The following is a 25,013-nucleotide window of genomic DNA, read 5'->3' as shown; positions in this document are numbered from 1 at the left end:
AACGGTGGTTTGAGCCTCGGCTTCAATGCAACACAACCATAGTTCTCGATTTATCGCACGAAGATACACCTGAGATTCGTTGAATGATAAAGCTATATTGTCCTCTCTCTCCCAGCATCGCACTATGACAACCAACCTCCTCCGATATGCCCTCTACTTCGCCACGTTCGCTACCTGAATCTTCACGACAATCTTCTCCGCCAAACTCAACAAGCTCGGCGCACTGGTGACTTCCAGAGTCGTCAAGTCGGCGCCAAGCTGAACGCGACACCAGTTCCTGAACTCAACAGCTGCAAGCGAGTCCAATCCATATGCCGACAATGGCTTTGCGGGCTCAAGAGGCTCGTCGACGCGCAGCGTCAACATGAATTGCTTGTTCGCAACATCGACAGCCAGCGGCAACGCAACATGCATCTCAGCACCAGTCTTCACAGTCATCAAGAGCGCCTGGATTTCCTTGTTCGCCCCAGACGCCTCAGAGGTGCTGCTTCCGGCCGAGCTGCCGAACAGCAGGGATGAAAAGCGCGCATCGGTCAACAAACGCGACGACGGGGCTTGCGGGACGGCGATGGACGTGATAAGCTGCGCGCAAGAAGAGGGATTGACTGGAGTGTCTTCTTGCTGCATGATGCTGAACCGCACGATCTTGTGGAAGAGCGCCTCGTTGATGGGCGTCCACGCTGAAGTATCGAGCGCAGTGATGAGGTTGGAGTGCTCAGCCATGTATCCCACGTCTTCAATCGCGCCGAGGTCGACCGAGTTACCCTTCAGTCTCAGACCTCTTCTGTAGTATGCGAAGCTGTCCAGAAAGACGTTGGCGGCTGCATAGTTGGCTTGTGCAGGCTGTCCGATGAGACCGGAGATGGAAGACAACATCGTGAAGAACTCCAGGTTGAGACTCATTTCCAGGGCGACGTTGTGCAGGTTCCAAGTCCCGGCAACTTTCGATGTAATCGCCCCATGGTACTCCTCGTGTGTCATGGTCTCGAAGGGCTTGTCGTGAAGCACCATGGCGCCTTGAACAATTCCTCCGACAGGCATCGTGGCGCTCTTGAATGCGTTGCGAACGTCTTCCACTTTGGCTACGTCGCCGCGTACCAGGTCCACGTGGCAGCCTTCAGCGGCAAGATCTTTCAGCACTGCTTGAGACCTGGAATCGTCGTAGCCACTCCTGCCGATGATGACGACGTTGCGAGCACCGTGTCGAGCCATGTCGACTGCCATCGACCCGCAGAGGCCCTTAAGTCCACCTACAATGAGGTACGATAGATCGCCGCGGAGCTGAAGCGTCCGCGGAGCAGGACGCACTGGCACAACGGGATCCGCATCGGCGAGGCCTTTGTTCGAGATGATGATCTTGCCAATGTGATTGGCGCTTCGTAAGAAACGGAGGGCCGAAGGGATGTCATTGTATGGGAAGAGTTCAACAGGAGAGATTGGTTTGACTCCACGCGTCACTATCATGTGCATCATCTTGCGCATGAGTCTAGAGAAGATTAGTCGGCCGTCGTCTCAGCGACAGAAAGTGAGTACTTACACTGCAATAACCTCATCTGAAACATGCTTATGCGACATATCGAAGCAGCGATACGATGCGTTCCGGGCGAAGGGCTCCATGGAGAGTGTATTGCGATCGATGTGATCCTTTTTGCCCAACTCCACCATGGTGCCGCCTTCGGCGATGCAGCGCCAAGATGCGTCGAGCAAGTCTCCGGTGAGAGAGTTGAGGACGATGTCGACTCCATATCCATCAGTGCTATCCATGAGCTGGGCCTCGAAGTCGATGGTTCGGGAGTTGTAAATGTGTTCTTCAGGTATCGAAAAGGTATCCCGCAGGAACTGTTTCTTGGCTTCTTGTCCTACCGTGGCGTATACCGTGGCTCCAACCGCCTGGCATATTTGGATGGCTGCTATACCCAAGCCTCCCGTAGCCGAATGGATCAGTACGCGATCTCCATGCTTGAGATTCGCTAGGTCGAACAGACTGTACAGTGCCGTCAAGTACACAGACGGCAGTGTCGCAGCGTCTTCGTACGAGAGCCACTCAGGTATGGCAATCGTACGCTCAGTAGTGGCAATGATACGATTGGCGAATGTGCCCTTCTCAAACACCAGCACGCGCTGACCAACATGGAAGGGTGTGTTGAGCTTCGCGCCAACACGCCGAATCACTCCTGCGCCCTCGAGGCCCAGCAGATGGTTGTTCTCAGGCACAATGCCCATGGTGACGGCGACATCTTTGAAGTTGAGCGCGGAGGCGAAGAGATCTACTTCGACCTTGTTGTTGGCCAAGGGCAGCTCCTCCGAGTCAACCTCGACGTAGTGAAGCGAATCTATCTGTCCCACGCGCTCGGCGATCAAACGGACCGTTGTTGGAGCTTCGTGAAGTCGCAGATCAACGGGAAGGGCGCCAGACGCCTTCGCCTGCTCGGCTGCATTGATGTCGTCATCGCCAAGGATGCGGCTGACGTGAAGAACGCCATCGCGTTCCACGTACTCGCCCTCAAAGCCTTTGATGGACGACGCTTTCTGCACTTCCCTTAGTAGTAGGTCAATGGACGGCACTGCGTGTTCGTTGGTCGCGTCTTCGATATCGAGAGTTGTAAGCTTCATGGACGGGTCTTCGGTGCGAACACTCCTGCAAAGGCCGTGAATCATAGCGCCATCAGGGTTCGTGACTTTCCACTGTGCCGACTTGCTGACCCAAAGAATCTTGTTCCTCATCTGCAGGAGTTGCTGGACAGCGACCCATTGCGCAGGCGACAGAGTCGGCAGCTGCGGCGTCTCAAGCTCTGAGATTACCAAGACGGTCGCGTCTTTGCGAAGACGTTCATCGAGATCTTCAAGGCGAACGTGCTTGACGTCCCAACTACGATCTGAAAGGTCTTTCGTAATCGCGTCGCAGACCTGCCCAGGGTCGTTCAAGTGTACAACATCGAGAGGCAAGGTGGTCGGTTCGCTTTGGTCGTAAGATCGGACGGCCAGGTATGCATGGGACAGAGATGCAGAGTCGCCGCAGTCCACCGTATGCACTACCCTGAAGCCACGGGAGTCGAAAAGCTTCGCACTATCGCGCAAAAAGCCATTCGTCGCAGACCCACCAGCCAGGCTCTCGTCCACGTCCGGGTTCCATGGACAACGCTGCTCGAGTACCAGGATGTGTCCGTTGGTCTCGAGAATCTTTTGGACGTTACCCATGATCACTTCGATAGTCTCTTGTGCGCCTGGAGGCAGACGCAGGACAACGAGGTCAGTATCTCGCAGCGACTCGTTGGGCTCTTTTTCAAGAGGCTTGCCCAAGTCCAACAGCTGAAACGAAGTTCTAGGCACTTGTTGGTACTTGCTTTGAGTGTCGATGATTGCAGGGGCGTCGTGAGTCAAGAAGGTGTAGCTTTTGAAAGCGTTTCGAACTTTGGAGGCGGAAGACAACCCCTCGAGCCAAACGCTAGCCGATTCTCCGGGAATCAGTGAAGCTTCGACTACCTTTGCATTAGCCTTCTTGTGCGCGATCAGATCCGCGATCTCTCGAACTTGTTGCCAACCCGCGGCCTTGATCGACCCGCAGGCCTGTGGGCTCAGCGTAAGATCTGGGCCCCAGACCAATCTGCTGTACGAGTGAGCAGCGTATGGATTATCCTGGAAATCGAGCATGTGGTAGTGAAGGCCGGTCAACTTGAACACGAGGCCGCCCGTGGAGGGATCGTAGACCTTCGCACTGGACGAATGGTTCTTGGCCAGATCTTTGCGACCAGGCCCGGAAAATACAGTCTTCGATACCGAGATCGCGGTTTCACGCAGATTGGTGTCTGTCTTGACGACGACATCATCGATGATGGCGGGCACCAGCACCGCGTTGACGCTACTCTTGATGCCGCGCCAGAGCCCCGGGGCGCAGGATTGCATGCAGCCATCGAATACTGCAGGATGGATAGGATACGCTGACTGCGTAAAATCGGATTCTGGGAAGCTGAAGTCGACTTGAGATCTGCATTGTCTTGATCCGGATGTTGCTTCGACGGACTGAAGTTTCTGGAAGGCCTTGCCGAAGTTGTAGCCCACATCAGACATGGACTTGTACCAAAGAGCTGCTGGGGTAGCATGTTGCAGTGGAGTGATGTCGCTTCCAGACGCGGGCATGTCCGTGTTTTTCTCCATGCGGACCTGGCCTTTGCAGTGGTCCACCCAAGAGCCTGCAACGAGAGACCTCACCACCCAGAAATACCAGGAGTCTTTCAGACTGGCGAAAGGTGCAAGCGTCAGCATGATCTTGGTATCCTTCCCTTCTTCCAGGACGAGGGCCTTGTCGAAAGAGACGTTGCGCAGACGGACTTGCTGTTTGTGCTTCAGGACTGCGCCGGTCTGGGATCGCAGGACTGCATCCGTTTGCATCATAGCTTCGATAGCCATGCACATGTAGCCGGCTCCAGGAAAGACGACATCGGGGCCAAGGCGATGGTCCTTCAACCAAGGAAGATCTTCAAGCCTAAGGGATTTCTTCCATGCAGGCGCTTGCCAGGCTGTTCCGAGTACCTTGGATCCCAAGAGGTCGTGATGAGGGAACTTCCGGTCTCTCCATTCCTGACTGGCTTCGTTCTCGTACCAGTAGTCGGTGCTGTGGTTCCAGGAGTAATTGGGCAAGTCAGTTACGACTTTGCACCGCGCAGGAATGCAGTTGACCTTGGTAAACTCCACGTTGTAGCCAGCGATAAATAGCCTCCCGGCTACGTCAAAGATGGCGTTTTCTGCATCCTTGCCACGGGTCAAGGCGGAGCAATATTGCACTTTCGAGCCGCCGCCAGGTAGCGCTTTCTTGACCTGTGCGGTGGGTCCAGCCAATGCGCCAGACGGCCCAACCTCAATAAGAAAGTTGACTGATTCTCCACCAAAGAGCATGTGGTCGAGAGCTTGTTCGAACATTACTGGTTGCACCATGTTGTGCTTCCAGTACGCGATATCCACTGGACGGTTGACCAGGTCACCATCAACAGACGAAAACATCTTCGTTTTGGAGTGAGTACCGGTTGTACGAAACGATTCGGCTTCGAGACATTTGACGTATTCTTCCCCTGCGGCTCCCATGAAGGCTGAGTGGTACGCCATGTCGACCTGAAGCATGCGAGCGAAGTGCTGGTCCGCAACTAGCTCCACGCGCACAGCATCCAGACTGTCAACGGTTCCAGATAGAGTGACACTGTTTGGGCTGTTGTAACAGGCGATTGTAACGGCTTTCGATCCCGGATTTGCTAGTCTAGCCTTCGCGATGTAGGGCTGGACATCTTCCGCTCCGATGCCAACAGCCATCATGCCCATTCTGGCGGTTTGCAAGTCCCGGGTCGCCTTCGATGCATATCCACGATAGTAGGCGGCCTTGATCGCATTGTCTTCCGTCAAGAGTCCAGCTGCATATGCGGCAGCGATCTCTCCTGAAGAATGACCCACCACTGCTTCAGCATGGATACTCCAGTTGCGGAAGACAGTGACGATAGCTATCTGTAGGGCTGTGACGAGTGGCTGTGAGAACTCGGGATCGCGCAGTTTCTCCGGACTCCGGACTTCGGTAAGCTCCTTGAGGAGAGACCATTCAGGCGGATGTACCAGACTTTGGAGAACCTTGTCGAGTCGCTCGATAACCACGCGCGCTTCTGCGAAGTTCTGTAGCAGCGCTTTGCCCATCTGCGACCATTGGGCGCCTTGTCCAGTGAAAATCAACCCGATTCTGGGAGCATCTGAGTTCTTCTTTCCGTAGGCGATGGCGTTGGAATCCAGTGATAGGTCTTTCGCAACGATGTACCCTCGATGGAAGTGTTGAGAACGTCGCTCTGAGAGCGTGTAAGCAAGGTCAGGTAGGTCTACATTTGTCCTTGGATCCAAAAGATGTTTGCGCAACGAAGCAGTGTAAGCTTTGATCGAGGTTTCGTCGTTTGCAGAGAAGAGCAAAATGTGTGGTCTGGAAACCGCAACGTCATCTGCCAGGAGATCCCCAAAGCCGTCACTGACCGAAGACACAAAGTTCTTCTTCTCTTCGGGCACTTGGTCAATGATGACATGAGCATTCGACCCGCCGTACCCGAAAGAGTTGACGCTCGCACGTCTGGGACCACTTTGAGCAGGCCAGGGTATGGTGTATCGCGTTGCGCGGACTCTTGAGCCCTCAAAGTCGATGTTTGGGTTGGGGTCGATGAAGGTAGGGTTGCCTGGAATCTTCCCTTTCTCAACAGACATGATGGCTTTCATGAGTCCTGAGATACCGGCTGCTGGCTCTGAGTGACCGACGTTACTCTTGATTGATCCCATTATCAGAGGTGCGTTCTCAGGTCTCGAGGAAGAGAAGACTGATGCAACACCCTTGACTTCTTGTGGGTCGCCCGCTTGTGTTCCGGTACCATGCATCTAGGTGGCGTTAGCTCAATGCTGTGCTGTAAAGAGAAGTAGACAACATACCTCAATGTAGCCGGTGGCTGACAGGTCAGAAATCCCGGCGTTGGCATAAGCCGCCCTTGTGGCCTTCGCTTGAGCCTCAGAACTGGGGCTTGCGATACCGGGAGTTTTCCCATCACTGTTGGTAGAGGTACCACGTATGATCGCTCGGATCGGATCGCCATCTCGCTCCGCATCGCAAAGACGCTTCAGCATCACGCAGTTGATAGCTTCGCCTTTGATGTAGCCGTCGGCTTTCTTGTCGAAGGTGTGACAGCGACCTGAGAGCGAGGACGCTCCCTTCATTGGTCCGCTGTCCATGTTGTGTTCCGGGTTGAAGTAGAGGTTGGCACCTGCAACAAGAGCACCATCGATCTCGCCACTCGAAAGGTATCGGCATGCCACATCGACGCCGACAAGACTTCCCGAGCAGGCTGTGTCAATCGTCATACTTGGTCCATGGATGTTCAAGAAGTGGCTGATGCGGTTGCTGAGAATGGCACGACCAACACCGATGGTGACAGATGGAGCTCGATCATCAGGGTCTCTTGCCTGCATATCGGCGTAGTCAACCCCATAAGAGCCGACGAAGCAACCGATTGCTTCGCCATCAAGCTTTTCAAGAGGAATTCCGGCATTCTCGAGACACTCGTAGACGACCTCCAGAAGTTGGCGCTGCTGCGGGTCCATGGCAATAGCATCAAGCTTGCCCGTGCTGAAGAAGGCGGCATCGAATTTCTTTGGATCGATGTTCTCGAGGAACATCCCACCAGGCGATCTCATGGTCTTCGGCTTCTTGGATCCGTCGTGGTGTGTATCGAGGCGAAATCGACTTTGTGGTGGTGTATTGTCTGCGATGCCACCGCGCTCCAGGAAGTCCCATAGTGCGTGTGGGGAATTGCTGTCCCCAGGAAGACGACACCCCATGCCAACAACAGCGATAGGTTCTTGTGTGTACCTACGGGGTTTCGGGGCAGTAGAAGCTGCCGAAACTCGTTGGTTGAGACCGTAGTCCTCATGGCCTGAGTCGTTGATAACCATGGTTGAGGTAGGAAGTGATCAAAGGTTTGCAATAGTGAAGACGGAAGAAATCTGGTCTAGTATGGTAAGGAGAGCTGAAAGTGTTAGCACGAAGCTATAGCTATGAATTGTAAGTCTCAAGCTCACTCTATTTCTTCTCTATGTCGTCCGAATAGTTTCGTCCTAGTCCACAGGCTCTCTAAAGTGTAGTATGCGCAGAAGTGCTAGGAAGAATTTGACAACGCAGTCGAAAAAGTGCAAACTTCCTGATAAAGAAAGGGCTTCGCTGGGATCTTGCAAAGTGCACTGTGACGATAACGTAGTCACTGCGATTGGTCTACTCGCGCTTGTATCATTGTATCGCTGAGGCCTGTCTGTCTCTACCAGCTTGCACAACACCTCGTTCTTGCGCACCGTAATCTCTGACGTTGCGTATCATGAGCCTGACATTAGACGTTCATGACACCACCTGATTCAACCGTAGACAGTGTTTGCACTCTTGCGTCTGCAGAGTCAGCCTCGCAGTTGTTGAGGTAGGTGGAAACATAGTAATATGTCACCTGAGAGATAACGCAAAAAATGCGAGCCTCTTGCTACTCTCCTAGGGTCGTTGTGCTACCCTGACTTCGGCAGTCGCTTCTGAATTTGGTTAGATCTGTGGGGTTAGTTCGTGGGGTTGACAAAGCCACCAAGGATCAGCCTCACCAACTGCTCGCGGCTGGCATTGGTGGCTCGGGTTCCGAAACTCCATCCAATCATCTCCTCTGATGATAGGCAGTATCATTCACGCAAGAATTTGGTCGCTGGGACTATCGGAACTGCTGACATGCAGTCAGCAAGACGTACGTTACCGAAAGACGTCGGGGTGAACCACGATTAATCTATGAAGCTGATGTGAGATTAGGGCTTGTGGACAAAGTGGACATTTGGCATACATCTGCAACGTTTCTTCCAAATCGGTTGCGATTGGTGTGTCGGCAAATGGCTGGACGGAGATTATGCGGTCAGCACATGGCGCCATCTTTAGAACCCTGGCATAGTTCGGTACGCAACGATATGTACTCAGCTGAACTTGGCTGTGGTTTTCGATTACTTTGCATATGTTCGTGACCCAGCGTCATGTAGTAGCTTTGCGCAAGGCTCTGACCCTGCGTTCGTGTAGCGTTTGATGCTGACTTCCCCGTAGTGCACACTTCCGCAATGTCTGACTCGTAGGTATACTCTCTGGGTGATGAATTATGGTTGTGGGTATCAAATCCATGTTAGTAGTCGGTGGTACACGAAACGCATTCAGTGAGCGTATTTCTGAGAACCTTGGAACTTGATATTCTCAACCACAACTTGAGATAAGAAGCATCTTCCGAATCCGTGGCAACGTTGTTGAACTCCTCCAGCATCCTTACATAATCAGACAGCATCATGGCAATCGACATCCAGGAAGTTGAGTTCAAGACCATTGATGGTCTAACTTTGCGTGGCGACCTGTACAATGCTGCAGTGTCGTCCGGAAAGGGACCTGCGGTCATTATAACACCGGGTGTATGCTCTTCTCGACGGCTCAAAGAAATGATCAGACCAAAAGCTGACGATGACAGTTCAATTGCGTCAAAGAGATGTTTGTACCAGATGTAGCCGAGCAGTTCCAGAAGAACGGCATCACAGCACTGATCTATGACCCGCGAACGCTCGGCCTGAGCGATGGGTTGCCGCGCAACGACATCGATCCAGCGAGACAAGTATCCGACTACTCCGACGCAGTCACTTTCGTCAAGAGTCTTCCAAACGTCGATCCTTCAAGGATTGGTATCTGGGGTATGTCGTTCAGCGGTGTCATTGCACTGTCCGCTACAGCTCTGGACCCACGCATTCGCTTCTGCATCGCTATCTGCCCGCTCTTGAACCTCGAATACGAAGCATCCAAGTTTCCCAAAGTGCTTGCCAAAGTCCAACAAGACCGGGAGTCGCAGCTCACAGGGAACAAACCTCTATATGTCCCAGTGTTGACGGCTGAGGGCAAGAACCCCGCTGGGATGGGGTTGGGAGCAGACAAGGAGGAGTTTGACTAGTAAGTCCAACGAGTCTGATAAGCGACAATGTATAACTGACCGGTGTTTGTAGTATGGTCAACGCCAAAACGCGTGGCGCCCCGCGACACGAAAATCACACAACGTTCCAATCGTACTACAAAATAAAGCTATGGCAACCACAAGGTATCATGAGATACCTGGACCGTACACCTGTGTTGATGGTAGTGCCGGAGCTGGATCAGATCTCGCCCCCCGAGGCGCAGATTGCGCTTCATGCGACGTTCCCGGAGCCGAAGGTGTTGCATATCGCTCCTGGCAAGGGGCATTTGGATGTGTTGAGTGGGGAAGACTTTCCCATGCTGTCAAATTTGCAGGCGGATTTCGTAAAGAAGATTATCGCAGCTTAGTTGTGACAAATCGACGAGTATTCGCACGTCCTTGGATGCGTATAGATAGTTTGACTTTCGTATCAACAATATATAAACCACTCATTACAACGCTTCCATTACGCTCATCTCTTATCAATTTCTACTACGACTAGTCACTGAGATCGAGTTCGTGACCAGTACCTACGCGAGCCGGAGCAACCCACGACTATGTACGTAGTTCCTGATACTGTTGACACACACCTACGTCGCCTAGGATGGCTCAGAACCACCACTGAGAGTTGAAAAGAGAGTTTTAGATACCATATGTACACTTTATCAATGACGCGAAAGATTGTAGACATGACATGGCGTTGGAATGCTTTGGACAGTGAAGAAAGTGATCGTAGGGGTTCTTCCCGTGATCTCGCAGCCTGGAAGATACCAATATCTCTTCACTCATGCATGTAGTAGCTAGGGCAAGTTACTTCGATGAACATCATCAAACGTACCGAATGAATTCTAATAAAGCCACTCTAATACCTAGGTACGACCGCTCTAATGTGACCCCTCTAGTATCTAACACAACCGTTCTAATACAACCACTCAAGTCAAGGATTGCCTACTGCAGCACAGTGCAAACCACGGATACAAAGTTGACTAAACGACGTACTCATCTATCCCTAATGGGCAACGCAGAGTCGACCATCAGCAGCCACCTCAAACGCATCAGAACCGACAGCGGTGACAGCCCAAAAGACATTCTCCGGATCCAACCGACGCTTAATATCCAACAACCTCGGATAGTTAGTGCCATAGAACTGCGTCTTCCAGTCAATCAGCGGCGAAAAGTTTGCTTCATTCAAATGAGTCCCCGTATCCTCCGGCACGAGATCATCAATGCGCTTTTGCGCAAAGCCGACAAGCTGGTCCTGCAAATGCTGCTTCTCGTTCCAGGAAATCGACGAGTTGAAGTAGCTCTGGATGAGCAATGTATTGACTGTTGTGCGCCAGCTGGGCATCACAGAATTGGGTGCGACGGGCTTGCGGAGCGGCGTGATGGAAACGTCTTGGGCGGTAGAGCCGATGATGATCTGCGTAGTATCGGTGATTTCGCGATACGCAGCGATGATCGCGGCTGGGTCGGCTTGACTAACTTCAAGGGGAATGAGACGGCCTGTCATGAGCTCACCGATGACGTAAGGGCCCCATGGTGCGGGGCCGAAGTATGTTACGAAATGGTCCAGGTAAGTAGGCGTGGAAGTGATAGTGAGGTTGTAGTCGATATGGAGAGAGTCAAGGTTTGTGGTGAACTCTGACAGCAAGTCACGCATCTGGTCTTTGGTGTAGTCGGGCCGTGTGACGGCTTGCAGATAGAATTGCAGCGGTAGGGTAGCGAAGGATGATTGCGCTCCACCAGCATTGAGTCCGGGGAGTGCTTTCTGGAAGTAGGTGAATGCTTCCCAGAAGGTGTCGTTGCTCATCTGGCTGCGATCAAAAATGATCGATGCGCCGCCGACGGGTCCGTCAGGGAATGCACGTAGTGTGACCGCGGTGACGACGCCAAAGGTAGATGGGCCAGCTCCAGCAAGTGCCCAGTAAAGGTCCTCGTTGTGTTCAGGTGTAGCTTTCACGAATGTACCATTCGCAAGGACTACCTCCCATTCAAGCACATTGTCAGAAGCCATTCCGTAAACGCCAGAGAGAGGCGAGTGGCCACCACCCTGGAGAAAGCCTCCTGCGATGCCAACAGTGGCACAGTCGCCACCGACGACCCGAAGGCCAGCATCGTGAGCACCCTTGTATGCCTCATAGCCTCTGACGCCCGCACCGAGCTTCATAGCTGGACCCTTGTGCCAGGGCTGGCTGTAGTTGTGGATTGGTTGAATGGAGTTGAGATTGTGAGTCCAGATACCCAGAGATCCCTGACCAACCGACTTTCCGTTGAAGTCATGGCCAGTGTTCTTGATACTGACTCTGATCTTATGCTCATGTGCAAAAGCAAGTCCGGCCGAAACATCAGCTGGCTGGCTAACGTTGATTGCATAGACAGCCAGATGGCCCAGCTCACAGGGCGTTGAACGATCAGTCCATGGATCACATGTTGAGTTCTGGAACCAATAGCTCATTGGTGTGGTGGGATCGTCTTCGTAGGTGACTGGTAGCTGCCAGTTCTCGCGCAGATAGTTGCACTTCTCCTCGTCGTAGGTTGGGTCGTGGCAAGCTGCGCCTAGTGGTACGGATGCAATGAGTCTGCCCTCAATCGTCACGTTGAGTTTGTCCCATTGCGATTTGACAGGCCAAGCAGCATCTCCTGGTAGGACGCGGCAGTCGGTATTGTTAGCATATTGGTCGGCGGAAATGGTGGCAGCCGAAAGCAGCGCTGTAGCAAGTGCTACCAATGCTCGTTGGGGCATCATGACTCTCTTAGGAAAGTGGGGTGAATGATAAGCTATTCAGAGAGAATGATGTAAAATGAGGTAGTTCTTCACTCATCCAGCGAAGGAAGCCGAGTTGAAGAGACTGTTCGACGCAGTTGATTTGACTGATCATGGGAGCCTCTTTCGACATTTATATTCGTATGATAAACATCTCTAGCCTCTCTTCAGACTCGCCTCGGCAGTTGTTTGAACGTGAAAGTTGCCTCTTCGGAAACCGCTCAGTCGTGGCTTGAAGACCTGCGCCACCAACTGCAGACCTTGCTGAACGCCCGACCCACAGTTAGCTCTGGCCTCGTAAGCTGATTGTATGCCGCGGCGAGGGCAACCCTGATTATCTGGATCATGGCTTCGGTGACTCAAATGGTGGCTGCCAAATGCTTACCGGTATCGCGGCTGAGGCTCGCTGACACAACAGCTGGGCCGTTGGAACCGGGGCTCATTCCATGCACGTTCTTCCCGTGCTGATATTCCATCGGGCCAATCTAACTACAACAGAGACGAGCTGGTACATCTCGTATCCACAGTAGTCCTGGGAGCCAAACCTGAAGCGACGCCCGGCTGAGTTAAGGATGGGCCAGTATGCTCACCTAGAGAGGGTCTGATGCCTGGCTAATCGGTCGGCCATGGCGCCTGACCAGGCTCTCAAAGAAACGGTATCTTTCCAGTGCTGTCGGTATTGTAGCGCGTTAAAGCTGTCTCGCGTAATGCTGTCGTTAGGTGAGTGGGGGTACAGTCAAGTCCCCCACACATGGCGTTCAGTGCAACACAAGGGCGCCCCAAAATAAGCAATCACGCGGAATGTGGACAAAGAAGGCTCATTCCGAAGGACGGTTTCCGGTATTTTGATGTAAGGAGTAATTCCATTCTGCTGGAATGTTCTAAAAGTATTACAAGAGGTGTTATGAAGAGTAAATCTCAGATAAAGTACACACGCGAATATCATGCAACAGCCGCAGGCTTTGCGCCCTTCACACTCTTCCATTCTCCCGAAAAAGCCAGGAGAAACGTGATCGCAGCCAAAACAGTCGCAAAGAGCCAAGAATCTTTAAGACCGACCATGTAGGACTTGAGCACAGCGACGAGATCGGCTCCCTGAAAGGCATCACGAATCTCCGTCGCACCGACCGCGAAGACTTGCTCGGATGAAATGTTGGGCGCGAGGTCCGCCAGTGCTGAGATCAGTCGGTTGTTGAGAAGTGTCTGCGAGGCCGATACACATATCGCTCCCGCCACTAGCTGGAAGAACATGACTATCGACGTGACTACTGGTATATCTTCAGGGGCCGAGAAGGCCTGTGCGACAATGACGGGAGCCTGGATGGCTAAGCCGATACCCATACCAACCAGAATCTGGAACCCCACTACTTCCGCGACTGTGGAGTCAAGGTCGAGCGTGTATACGAGGCCGGCCCCGACTGTGAGTAGAGCAGAACCACTGATGAGGAAGATGTGGTAGTAGCCGACCCGGCCGAGGATGAAGCCACTTGCGAGGACGAAAGCTGAAGTTGAGAGAATGAGTGCAAGGTTTCTGATACCACTTTCTGTGGCAGAGAGGTCGTTGATAACCTGAAAGTATTGTGGGAGATTGTATACCAGGAGGAAGTTGGTCGAGTTCAGACTGCGAATACTTCGTTAGCGATCAGAACAACATCTTGGCGGTGAGATACGAACAAGAAGATGAATGCCGACAGTGCTGCGACTGTTCGCTGCGTCATTATCCGGGTAACGAGGGAGGCGTTCTCGCCCGCTCGCCACTGCAGGACGGCAAAGAGGGCAGTCATGATAGCACTGCCTACGAGGGTACCTATAACATCTGGAGAAGACCAAGGCTTCAGGGTACCACCCCATTGCATAGCAAGCGTGAAGCTGACAAGCGCACCCATGCCGAGGACGATACCGGGGATATCCATGACCAAGATGAGTTCTTTTCGGCCGATAGGTACTGGCTTGACTGTGGCAGGCAAGTGGAAGTAGATGAAGATGATCAACAGGGCGAAGCCGCCTATTGGCAGATTGATGTAGAATCTAGAATGTGGATATTAGCGAGAGACAGAAAAACAGCATGAGATACCGCACTCACACCCATCGCCAGCTCACCTCGCCAGTGAGCGCACCGCCAAGTGGGGGGCCAGCAACGCTGGCGACACTAAACACGGCGCCGATGAGGCCAATGTATGTTGGAACTTGCGCAGGCTGCACAATGTAGGCCATGGCGGTATACACGCCACCAGTAACGCCAGCTCCACCAAGTCCAGCGATGGCTCGGCCGACGATGAACGTAAGACTGTTTTGCGAAACGCCTAGGGTCCGATTAGTCGATGCATCCACCAAAATTGGGCAAAGTGAACGTACCGCAGATCAAGCTGCCAACCTCGAACAGGAAGACTGCTACCACGAAGGTAATCTTAATATTGAAGTGCTTGTATGCTTTACCCCATGCTGATTGGAATATGGCCAATGTGATGAAGAACGCAGCAGCGTACCAGCCGACATCTGGGGCCGACTATGGAGGGTATCAGTTTGGGGCACATCAATGCTGCCAGTACTTGAAGACTAACATGGAAATCATCCGTGATACTTGGGATTGCAGTCGCGATGATTGTCATATCAAGGGCGATCTAGGGTATAATTGGTTAGCCTGCATGTGGTGTTGCGGAAGTCCAGCCCACTCACCAAGAACATGCTCAACAGCAAGGCGAAGACGACCAGAAAAAACGGCAGCCCACTTTGATAGCCGGGTTCAGGCTTTGCTTGATCATCCTCGGTAGAGCCATGTTGAGTGAGACTGGTGGTGGTTTCTGGTTTGTCGTGCTCATCCGCTACCAGAGGACGTTCAGTAGAAGCCATCTCGGAATGGAAGTCGGATGTCGGGAGAAGTGAAGAATGGGATAGTCAAAGTTTGGTATTACGTGGGTGCGAAAGCGAGTGCTGCAATACAGGCAAGTGAATGAGCTGAGAGGCGTCGGTGAGGGCCCGTCGCCGTCCGTCGCCAGCGCTCCATCACATCTGAGGCGACTGAGCACAAACGTGCAACATTTGTCAGCCATGTCGCGTTGGGTAATCGCGAGTCCCGCAGTCATGTCTGTTTCTTTGTTTTGTCAGTCCTGCTTACCTTGCCTCGTGTGGCGTTATTACCGTGCATGTCAGAATCTCTCCGGGACGGGATTTCTCAAGATCCACCCTAGCGTGCAGGACGTCCCGGCGCGTGTCACGGGCCGCTGCACGAAGGAGCTCGTTCTTATTAACGCCCATGCCCCAGACCATAGCCAATGAAAGTGAGCTCCTTCGTAATCATCATGCAAGGTAAGCCATTGATAGACCCACTTTTTTTCATTAGATATATTCTGATAATTCCATCTCACGTGACCTTTTTCAGCAGTGCCCCGAACACCGTCTCCACAACATCACAAATCTCTTCCGTGTAAGCCCTAGGTACCTCATGCCCACCGTGGTGCTGCAATACCACCCTGCAATCCTCCTGACACAGCCCAACCAAATCCTTACTGTGGCACAACCATTTATCCTGCATACCCATGACATGTCCCGTCGGCAACGCGATGCGCACCTCGTCAGCCGTGGGGTGAAACATCTGATATTGCACGTTATCGCACGAAACCCGCTCCAGCTGCGCGGGATTGCGCAAATACGCAGGGTCCGTCAGCAAGTGGGGTGGTATGCGGCTCGGGCGAGCGTGCGCATTTGGAAGCGTGTTGGGGACGCCAAAGTAAGAGCGCGCATCAATGCCCACTTGCGTAGTTTTGGCAAATGGTATGGGCGAGCCGATGAAGATTGCGGCTTTGAAGGAGAGTGGCTTGGATTCTAGCTCCTCATGCAACAGTAGAGAGGCTGCTACAGCAGCGCCCTGGCTGAAGCCCATGACTGCATCAAAGGGGCCGTGGCTCTCGATGATCTGTCGGATTTGCTCATGCGCGTCCTTGACTTTCTCCACGGTCGGAGTGTTGTACCAAGTAAGATACGGGGGCTGGTAGTAATCGCGCACTTCCTCAGCCGGTTCGCATTCGTATTTGCCGTCGAAGAAACGGAAATCGTAATCTGCAGGCAGCATCTCGCGTAGGCTCTCTATTGGTTGGTCAAATCTTCATATACTACGCTGGCTGATCTTGGTATTACTTACGTGTCTGCTTCTGGAAGACGGCTGAGTTCACTCCTTGCCCGTGAAGACAGAGTACACGCACTGGCATGATTGGCTATATGGCTGGCAGTGCTATTGGAGATCCAGCAGTGACACCTCCGTCAAGGGAAAGTACGAATACCCAGGAGCCTACGTTGATCTTGGGTCACCTAATTTGCGCGTTTTTATCTTGATGTAGCCTCCAGGTGTTCGATTTATCCTTGCATGAGGTGGTGGGGCCATCCGCTGCTTGTGCCTTTTTTATGCCTTTTTGGCCCCGAAACGCATTAGCAGCTCGCTCCTTTCCATGGCGTGATGCGCCATGTAAGGCTGACCGCGATAAGTGGCTTGTACTCTTAGTGTAAGCTATCTAGTCCACCTACCTATGGTCGGATGACAGTGAACTGAACGGAAACGATTACTATGCATCGCTCTCACATGACCGACGTTTCCCGTATGGCACCAAATATTGGCAAGCAAGGCTTTAAACATGAGGAGCTCAGGTCTCTAGCGAAATTCATCAGTCGCAAGACGCTGCATAATCCCAACATGACTTTCAAGCAGTTTGAAGAATTCCAGCGGTCTTTGTCTAGCACAACACTGCGCTTGATTTTGCTTGCAGCTCTCCTCTTACTGTGGGGAACATCGCTTGCGATCTACCGTCTTTTCTTCAGTCCGTTGTCCAAATTTCCTGGGCCCAAGCTTGCCGCAGTCACGGGATGGGTAGAAACATACCACGATGTCTTTCGGGGCGGTCAATTGATCTTCAAGCTCGGAGAATGGCATGAAAGATATGGTTCGTCTTCCAATCTAGTCCTTCATCAATTGGGCATACGTTGATTGATGGCAGGTCCAATCGTGCGCATCAACCCTTGGGAGGTGCACATCGCAGATCCGGATTTCGTGCAGGTTCTATTCGCCAGTAACTCTCAATTCGACAAGAAAATCGAGTGGAAATATCGGACTGGTATTCCTCATTCGAGTTTCGACACTATCGAGCATCAACAGTAAGGCAGCATGGATTCCCCCACCGAAGCAGTATCAACTGACACCTCACAGCCACCGAATGCGCCGGTCGGCGGTGGCGCCATTCTTCTCCAAGCAGAAGATATCAGGCATCACTGACTTCATCAGTCAAAAGGCGCAGCGGCTGTGTGATCGACTGGAAACCGAGTTCGCGGGTTCGGGCAGACCAGCCATTATGAACAACTGTTTCACAGCCATGACATTCGACGTCATCACGCACTACGCCTTTGCGCGCTCGTTCGAGTACATGGAAGATCCGAACTTCGAAGCGCCCTTCACCAACGCGGCGAAGGAACTCGCAACGACGCTGCATACCATGGGCCACTTCCCATGGCTCTTGTCTCTGCTGCAGGCGCTCCCCCAAAGGTGGTCGGTGGCAATGAATCCAGCCATGGGCGCTATCTTTGGATTCCATGGGGTAGGTCTCGTGGGATTTCGATGGAATTGTAGACACTGACTCCACCTAGGAAATCGAAGACCAAATCCGCACCATTAAGTCTGGATCCAACGACGCACACAAGGATGTCGAACATAAAACGGTGTTTAGCGAGCTTCTCGACTCAGATCTGCCTACCGAAGAAAAGGCGGTTGAGAGACTCAAGCATGAAGGTAAGCCCACCCATCTTCGACTCAAGACACCCTACTCACATGTCCAGGGGGGTCCATTGTTGCAGGCGGCGTCGAAACAACATCAACCGCCTTGTCCAAAGCAACATTCTATATCCTCGAGAACCCGGCTATTGCGACAAGGCTACGTGCAGAACTAGGCACTGTGTTTCCAGACCCGCACGTGACCCCGTCTTTAGCCACTCTGGAAGCACTGCCGTACCTCAGCGCAATCGTCAACGAGACCCTTCGCATCACGATTGGCATCTCCTCACGCACAGCACGCAGGTCTCGCAAAGAGCCTATCACGTTCAAGGACATCGTTATCCCAGCCGGTACTGACTTTAGCATGACGGCGTACTACACGCACACGGACCCGCGCATTTGGGACAAGCCGCATGAGTTCGTGCCCGAGCGCTGGCTTGAGAAGGCGTTGGCAAAGAATGGCGAGCCACTAAGTAAGTACCTAGTTGCGTTCAGTAAGGGCCCAAGAATGTGCCTTGGGATCAATCTGGCGCGCGCAGAGCTGTATATTGGACTGGCTGTTGTTTTTCGTAGGCTCGAACTCGAGTTGTTTGAGACTGGGCGAGCTGCGGTGGAGATGAAAGCCGATTATTTCATTCCGTTTCCTGATCGGGCGACCAAAGGGGTGAGAGTGCTGGTAAAATGAGCGGGAGTCCGGGGAGAGCAGTCTTGATCGCTCGAAGGCACAATTCAGGTGCAGGCTCGAAGCACTCATTGTTTTTTACTGTCTATTAGCCCGAAAAGCCATGAATCCCTTTAACAGACTCTGCGTTGCTTCGCCGCACTTTAGCCTTAGCCAATGCTCACAACAGCAATAACAAGCCCCAGCTATTTTTCAAGCGAAAGCCCTCGATCCTTCGCTTTGCCCTCGGCGGTGCCCGCCAGAATGCCCCCTGGGAGGTTACATATAGGCGTTAAACCAATATCAATCAATCAATCGATCCTTCGCTGCAAGAGCTTCCTTGAATTTGTCACAGCTCAACTTACCTTTCGCACGTTTGTTCAGATCACCACCATGTCGGACCAGGACCTCTACTACCTCCATCGAGCCGAGAGAAAAGGCCATATGTACGGGAGTCCAACCGTGAACATTCATAGCGTTGGGATTTGCACCGTCTTTGAGTAGCCTCAACATCACCTTCACATGTTTACCAAGACTGGCCCTATGCAGAGCTGTGTTGCCGTCACTATTACGTTGTTAGCATAGCAAGAGAGATACATCTTAGTATGACCTTAATAACTGCGCAGCTAAAACGTATTAAGAGAGATACATACTACTTAGAAGTTAGTAAGATATTCTTAAAGCTACTCGCGGCGGCTACTTTACCCTGTCGGGTTCATCGACGGTGTACCCTGAGCCCAGCAGGAGGCCTACAAGGCTGTCATGACCAGCCTCAGCCGCGATGTGGAGGTTCGTCTGAAAGGGCTCGTCGTCGTCGAGGTCGTTGTCTTGTCCAAGACGGCCATCGACAAAGAGGTTGGGGGTGGTTATACGAGTGTTGATTTGTGACGTATCATTGCTGCTTTCAGATCCACTTTGGGTGCGGCTCGGTCCGGTGTCAGGCCACGTGGTTCTATTCGTGTCTTGATCGGCGTAGAAGCCCCCAGCATCGTCAGTACTGAAGACCATGGCCTCGGCTGGAGGGTCGTGGGGCCATAGCACAGCATGACGTGATTGCGTCATAGACGGTAGGAAGTTGAAGTCGGTCATGTTCATTTGCGGACTGCATGTCACTCAGCCAGATCCCCACGCCATAGCATTGAGATTATCTTACTGTGGTCGCAACGATGACGAAGTAAGCGGATCTTGAAGTTGGCGGAGCAGCCCTGTAATCGTGGCGTCCCCCTGTAGTGTGTGGCTGCTATTGGCGGTCGTCGATGGGGGCACCTGGTCTTGCTCCGACGTCTGTAGTCCAGTTGCGTGGGGGTGGGATAGCCTTCCCTCGCTGCCCCATGCCAGCACATCGTGGTTTGACTGCGGGCGCGGCTGTATAGTTGGCCCGCTCGCTGTAGCTGCAGCGGACGGTGCCGCCGCTGTCGTGAACGGCTCTCCTCCGTTTTGAGTCGCCTTCTTGCCTGCAGTGCCCGAACGGTCAGTATCAAAGGGCCGAGTAGCCGCAGAGGCCTCGATGAGGATAGAGGGCGCCTTTGACTCGGACTAGGGCCCGGCCTTGGTTCGGGCCTTCTAGCAGTCTAAACCACTTACTGCGAAAGCGCCGCTGTGCGTGTCGGTTCTGTATCTTTCGCCGTTCCACGGCATCCATGGACGGTTGCATCGTTACGGCACGGGCTGTTGGTAAGCCTCTTCGTCTGTGGTAAGCCTCTTCGTTTGTGGTTCTTCTGGCCAGCTTATGGGTAAGGCGGACAGGAGGCTTGAGCTATATAGCGAGCAAGAATGGCTAAGATCTCACGTTGATGACTGCGCACATGTGCAGGGTCTCAGGCACCTGCTGAAGACGGGGCCGAGTGCTGTGGGCTATCTCAGCCCGGCTCGGTGTTTGGTTCTCTATCTAGCGCCGAGAGCTAACGCTGTTTTGGCCTAGATCAATCACGTGATAGCCACGCGGCCAATCAACAACACAACCCACTTCGCATCATGCCACATCTCCTGCTATCCACAAGCTTACACATACACGGTGAGAAGTTCAAAGCGATACTGGCGACTGTTCAACGCATCGCTATCCCGTATGATGTAGAGAACGCAGCCAACTATGGGACCTTCCCATGCAGGCGACTGTGCCCCGGGAACTGTGTGTTCTCAGACTGAGTTACGCCTCAGCCCGCGAGGATCGCTTACTGGATACTTCCGACAATATGAACTCACTGGACTTACCGTCAAGGCTACTCGGGCGTATCATACACCCACATGCGCGTAGCTGAGAACGAACCGAGGCACTACCTTCGACGGGACGGGATGCTATCTGCACTATTCAGGTGCAATCAGCCTCGGGGGTCTCAGACGAGCTATCATGGTGGTGGCGGCCGACGCGAGATACCAACGAATACACATCATCCAAACATAGCATCTGGTACCAAGAGTTCATGGGGCGTCTGCGCCTGCCAAATCAAAGGGTGGAACTCCTGAGGTTCATGACTCCACCAACTGCCACGGTCAATTCTGGCGACGTCCAGGCCTTCTTTTGAATGAGCTTCACTGGTCTCGATCTTACTAGGATGCCTTTTTATCAAGCCACACGTCCTAGACAGTGGTGGCTTGCGAGAAGACGGGAGGCCATTTGGGGCGGCAAAGAGGATATAAAATGAAGATGTCCAGACCGGAGCCATGCATCGTCTTCAACCACTTCGTCATTCTGTATACTTATCCAGGCGTGGAACGATCATCTATCATGTTTCTACCATCGTACCGAACGGCTGTCACGTATGCTATGTGTGCAGCCGTAGCACTGTGCGCCAGTCCAAGCTGTCGGGAGCTACCTCAGGATCACACTTGGCCATCGCCTGGCCAGTGGAATGTTCTCAACAAGGCAGTCAATGGAAAGCTTGTGTCGACCGTTCCGTTGGCTGCACCCTGTCATGACCCGCATTATGACGAAGTAGCATGCAACTCTCTCAAAGCCAGCTGGGCATTCCCTCCAGTGCAGTAAGAACCTCCATGACCCATCTGTCTTGATATGATAGCAGACTTACAATAATTAGTGAGAACTCATCGACTTCCGTGCAGAGCGCCTACTTCCAGACAGAAGCGTGCAGCCCCTTCACAGAACGCTCGAAGCCTTGCGAACTCGGAAACTACTCTCCGTACACCATTACAGTCTCTTCGGCCAAGGACATCCAGGCCGGTGTTCGATTCGCTCAGAAGCAAAACATCCGTTTGGTCATCAAAAACACGGGTCATGAGTGAGTACCACAAGCCCACAGTGTAGAATTTTACTGAGAGATCTAGCTTCATGGGTAAAAACGTGGGAGCAGGATCACTTGGACTGTGGACCCACAAACTCAAGTCAGTTGAGGTTATCAGCAACTACAACAGCACGTACTACAGCGGCCCAGCTGTGAAGATGGGCGCTGGAGTTGTTGGCGAGGATGCTCTCCCCGTGGTCTCAAAGGCAGGTCTGCGCATCGTTTCCGGAAGCTGCCCAACGGTCGGCCTGGTAGGTGGTTTTGCTCAAGGCGGAGGGCACAGCTCCTTGACCAGCACCTATGGCATGGGGGCCGATCAGGCATTGGAATGAGAAGTTGTGCTCGCCAATGGGACGCTGATTACCGCCACCCCAAGCAAAAACCCAGATCTCTATTGGGCCTTGAGTGGCGGGGGACCAGGCACGTACGGCGTGGTGGTATCACTGACAGTGCGAGCGTTCAAGGACGGTGTCGTGGCTGTTGGTTCTCTCTCTTTTTCAGCGGACGCAAACGAATCCAACGACACATTATGGGCCGGTGTTGAAGCATGGCTCTCGAACATACCCGCTCTTGTCGACGGTGGCGCAACAGCCATTGGCATCTTGTCACCCACGTCGTTCAGCGTTTCACCTCTCGTACTCCCCGACAGAGACGAGGCCGACGTGCAAGATCTAATTGCACCAGTCACGACGAAGCTGGACAGTTTGGGACTCGAATACTCAGTTAATGTCACCACCTTTCCCACCTTCATGGACTTCTACAACATCTACTTCATTCCGCCGGAGTGGCAGCTGATAGACCGAATCAGCGGTGGGCGCTTCGTCCCTCGGCCCGTTCTACAGAACAACACAGCAGAATTTGTATCAGTCCTGCGCGACCTCACAGAAACCACCGACGCAATGATTGCGCTAGTTGGGGTCGGCTCTTCAACCCGAGATGCCATCGCACCCAACGCCGTGGCCCCACAGTGGCGTGAAGCCAACATGAACGTCCTCGCGCAGCTACAGTGGCAATACAACCAACCCTGGAACTTCAACCTGGCTCAAATCGACGAGATCAACAACGTCATCATACCCAAACTCGAAGCTGTCACACCAGGCGCCGGTTCGTACTTGAACGAGGCCAACTTTGCGAATCCGACGTGGAAAGAGGACTTCTACGGTGGGAATTACGACAAGCTGCGCAAGATCAAGAAGGAGTACGATCCAGATGATCTGTTTTATGGCCCCACCATCGTCGGCAGCGATGCGTGGAATGTGGCGAGCGATGGGCGCTTGTGCAGGGCGTAGACCGTGATCGAAGGAGGACGATGTAGCTCAATTGGGCTGCGGCGTGAGAAGGGATAGTAGCCTTAAATGTGGCGGTTCGGTGATCTTTCGGTGTTGGCCAAATTGAGTAGGCTTGTTGTAACTTGGGAGAAGTGCTCCAGAACTTTCGTTAATTACATAGTTGTATTCATTGGCTGTCGACTTTGAGAATGATGGCACGGGTCAGCTTACTACTGATGTTCTTTTGTTCCTGAATTTGATCATCTTCTGTGCCTTAGCAGGCGGCTTCGTCAAGACCGCACGCGCGCACTTCCATTTCCGCGTCGATTTGTAAACACACAGCTTGGCAACAGGTACCGGTGAGGATTGGGGGCTGCAGACCAAGGTATGCGCGGCTGAACGCCCGGCGAGGTCGATATAAGGCAATCAGCAAAGGCAACCAGTGTGGCGTTTCTAGCGTTCCAGGCCAGCGGCACTCGTCGAAGTTGCTCACCCGAAACGTGGAGAGCGGGCCGTCGATTATGTTACACTAATCATGCAAGGTCAGCATCCCATGGAATTGCGGCGTCGTCCGTGCATCAAGTCTACATTTGCAACACAATATGTCTTTGTCTTTGTATCTGCTGACATCTCAGCCGCAATTGCTCGCGCTTGCGATTGACCGAGCTGACAAAGATGGAAACTATGTCACACGTGCGCGCTCCTTCGAGTTCGGCTTATCAATTCAGCCAAACATGATCGTACGTCGACGGTTAAGTAGACAACTGTGCTGATCAAACAACCCATACATGTCACCCTTCTCTGCATTGTTCTCCTGCTTCAAGTCCGTCGGCTCAAACACAGATCAATCTACCAGCAAAAAGACTTCCAACTCGTCAACTCCCAGCGACAATTTCTCCACTATGGCAGGAACAACTTACCTCATCACTGGCGCTGCTAGAGGTACTTCTCACCTACTCTATCAACCGATGTTTAATTAACCATTCTCCAGGTCTCGGAAAGGCAATGGTCGAGAACTACCTGGCGCGCCCAAACAACACCGTCATTGCCGTAGCACGCACCACCAGCTCCGCGGAGTCGCTCAAGTCCCTCCCTGCCGGCAAAGACAGCAAGCTCATCGTCATCGCCTACGACAGCCGCGACACCGAAGGCTCGAAGAAGGCCATCGAAGAACTCAAGAACCAAGGCATCACCACCATCGACACCGTCATCGCCAACGCCGGCATCTCCTCGGACTACGCCCCCGTTGCCTCAGTCTCTCTCGACGTGCTCAAGTCGCACGTCGAAGTAAACGCCTACGGACCCCTTCTCCTCTTCCAAGCTGTGCTGCCCATGCTACTGAAATCGTCCAACCCCAAGTTCGCTGCGCTCGGAACTCCCATCGCTAGCATCACCGGTATGGAGAGCCGTCCGTTCCCCATGGCTGCGTATGGAATGTCCAAAGTCATGTTGCACTGGATGGTTTGCAAGGCGCACTTTGATCACCCGGAGCTTACCGCGTTTGTGCTTGATCCTGGATTTGTGCAGACTGATATGGGTAACGAGGGAGCGAAGACGTTTGGTATGGAGAAGGCGTTCATTACTGTTGAGGACAGTGCCAATTTCTTGGTGTCGACGGTAAGTTTCTGATCGCTCACCTACTGTGCAGAATTCGTGCTGACGATACGTAGATCGACAAGGCCACAAGGGAGGAGACCTCGGGACACTTTCCCACGATCGAGGGCGGGGACTTCAAGTGGTGATCTGGGTCGCTTTTGCTCACTCGGGATGTTGTCGTTTCTAGTCAGTCAAGAGGATTCGAAGTCCAGTATGGGGGATCTATGTAG

The 25,013-nt window shown here is 52.9% G+C and overlaps 8 protein-coding genes across 8 annotated transcripts; 4 read left to right on the top strand and 4 right to left on the bottom strand.

Moving 5' to 3' along the window:
- Nucleotides 1-153: 153 nt before the first annotated feature.
- On the bottom strand, nucleotides 154-7,458 carry J4E90_010717 (Type I Iterative PKS; the record flags this gene model as incomplete). The annotated part of the gene is made up of 3 exons (XM_051440229.1): nucleotides 154-1,486; nucleotides 1,538-6,390; nucleotides 6,442-7,458. The coding sequence occupies 3 exons, from the start codon at nucleotides 7,456-7,458 to the stop codon at nucleotides 154-156; spliced, it is 7,203 nt and encodes a 2,400-aa protein (XP_051285873.1).
- Nucleotides 7,459-8,856: 1,398 nt separating this feature from the next.
- Nucleotides 8,857-9,503, top strand: J4E90_010716 (uncharacterized protein; the record flags this gene model as incomplete). The annotated part of the gene is made up of 2 exons (XM_051440228.1): nucleotides 8,857-8,976; nucleotides 9,033-9,503. 2 exons carry the CDS (start codon nucleotides 8,857-8,859, stop codon nucleotides 9,501-9,503), a joined length of 591 nt encoding a protein of 196 aa, XP_051285872.1.
- A 1,009-nt stretch (nucleotides 9,504-10,512) lies between these two features.
- On the bottom strand, nucleotides 10,513-12,249 carry J4E90_010715 (uncharacterized protein; the record flags this gene model as incomplete). The annotated part of the gene is made up of 1 exon (XM_051440227.1): nucleotides 10,513-12,249. One exon carries the CDS (start codon nucleotides 12,247-12,249, stop codon nucleotides 10,513-10,515), a length of 1,737 nt encoding a protein of 578 aa, XP_051285871.1.
- A 960-nt stretch (nucleotides 12,250-13,209) lies between these two features.
- Nucleotides 13,210-16,472, bottom strand: J4E90_010714 (uncharacterized protein; the record flags this gene model as incomplete). Its single annotated transcript, XM_051440226.1, has 8 exons — nucleotides 13,210-13,888; nucleotides 13,942-14,295; nucleotides 14,351-14,570; nucleotides 14,623-14,773; nucleotides 14,829-14,888; nucleotides 14,944-15,089; nucleotides 15,775-16,350; nucleotides 16,406-16,472. The coding sequence occupies 8 exons, from the start codon at nucleotides 16,470-16,472 to the stop codon at nucleotides 13,210-13,212; spliced, it is 2,253 nt and encodes a 750-aa protein (XP_051285870.1).
- A 479-nt stretch (nucleotides 16,473-16,951) lies between these two features.
- On the top strand, nucleotides 16,952-18,704 carry J4E90_010713 (uncharacterized protein; the record flags this gene model as incomplete). The annotated part of the gene is made up of 5 exons (XM_051440225.1): nucleotides 16,952-17,198; nucleotides 17,253-17,409; nucleotides 17,462-17,846; nucleotides 17,896-18,037; nucleotides 18,085-18,704. The coding sequence occupies 5 exons, from the start codon at nucleotides 16,952-16,954 to the stop codon at nucleotides 18,702-18,704; spliced, it is 1,551 nt and encodes a 516-aa protein (XP_051285869.1).
- Nucleotides 18,705-19,376: 672 nt separating this feature from the next.
- Nucleotides 19,377-19,814, bottom strand: J4E90_010712 (uncharacterized protein; the record flags this gene model as incomplete). The annotated part of the gene is made up of 2 exons (XM_051440224.1): nucleotides 19,377-19,782; nucleotides 19,810-19,814. 2 exons carry the CDS (start codon nucleotides 19,812-19,814, stop codon nucleotides 19,377-19,379), a joined length of 411 nt encoding a protein of 136 aa, XP_051285868.1.
- A 1,591-nt stretch (nucleotides 19,815-21,405) lies between these two features.
- Nucleotides 21,406-23,208, top strand: J4E90_010711 (uncharacterized protein; the record flags this gene model as incomplete). The annotated part of the gene is made up of 4 exons (XM_051440223.1): nucleotides 21,406-21,575; nucleotides 21,716-21,916; nucleotides 21,963-22,170; nucleotides 22,384-23,208. The coding sequence occupies 4 exons, from the start codon at nucleotides 21,406-21,408 to the stop codon at nucleotides 23,206-23,208; spliced, it is 1,404 nt and encodes a 467-aa protein (XP_051285867.1).
- An 881-nt stretch (nucleotides 23,209-24,089) lies between these two features.
- Nucleotides 24,090-24,929, top strand: J4E90_010710 (putative secondary metabolism biosynthetic enzyme; the record flags this gene model as incomplete). The annotated part of the gene is made up of 3 exons (XM_051440222.1): nucleotides 24,090-24,129; nucleotides 24,179-24,804; nucleotides 24,858-24,929. The coding sequence occupies 3 exons, from the start codon at nucleotides 24,090-24,092 to the stop codon at nucleotides 24,927-24,929; spliced, it is 738 nt and encodes a 245-aa protein (XP_051285866.1).
- Nucleotides 24,930-25,013: the final 84 nt, after the last annotated feature.

Source organism: Alternaria incomplexa, assembly GCF_024043165.1.
Source record: "Alternaria incomplexa strain BMP 0042 chromosome Unknown scaffold_26, whole genome shotgun sequence".
Lineage (NCBI taxonomy): Eukaryota > Fungi > Ascomycota > Dothideomycetes > Pleosporales > Pleosporaceae > Alternaria > Alternaria incomplexa.
This window is presented reverse-complemented; position numbering and strand designations above follow the sequence as displayed.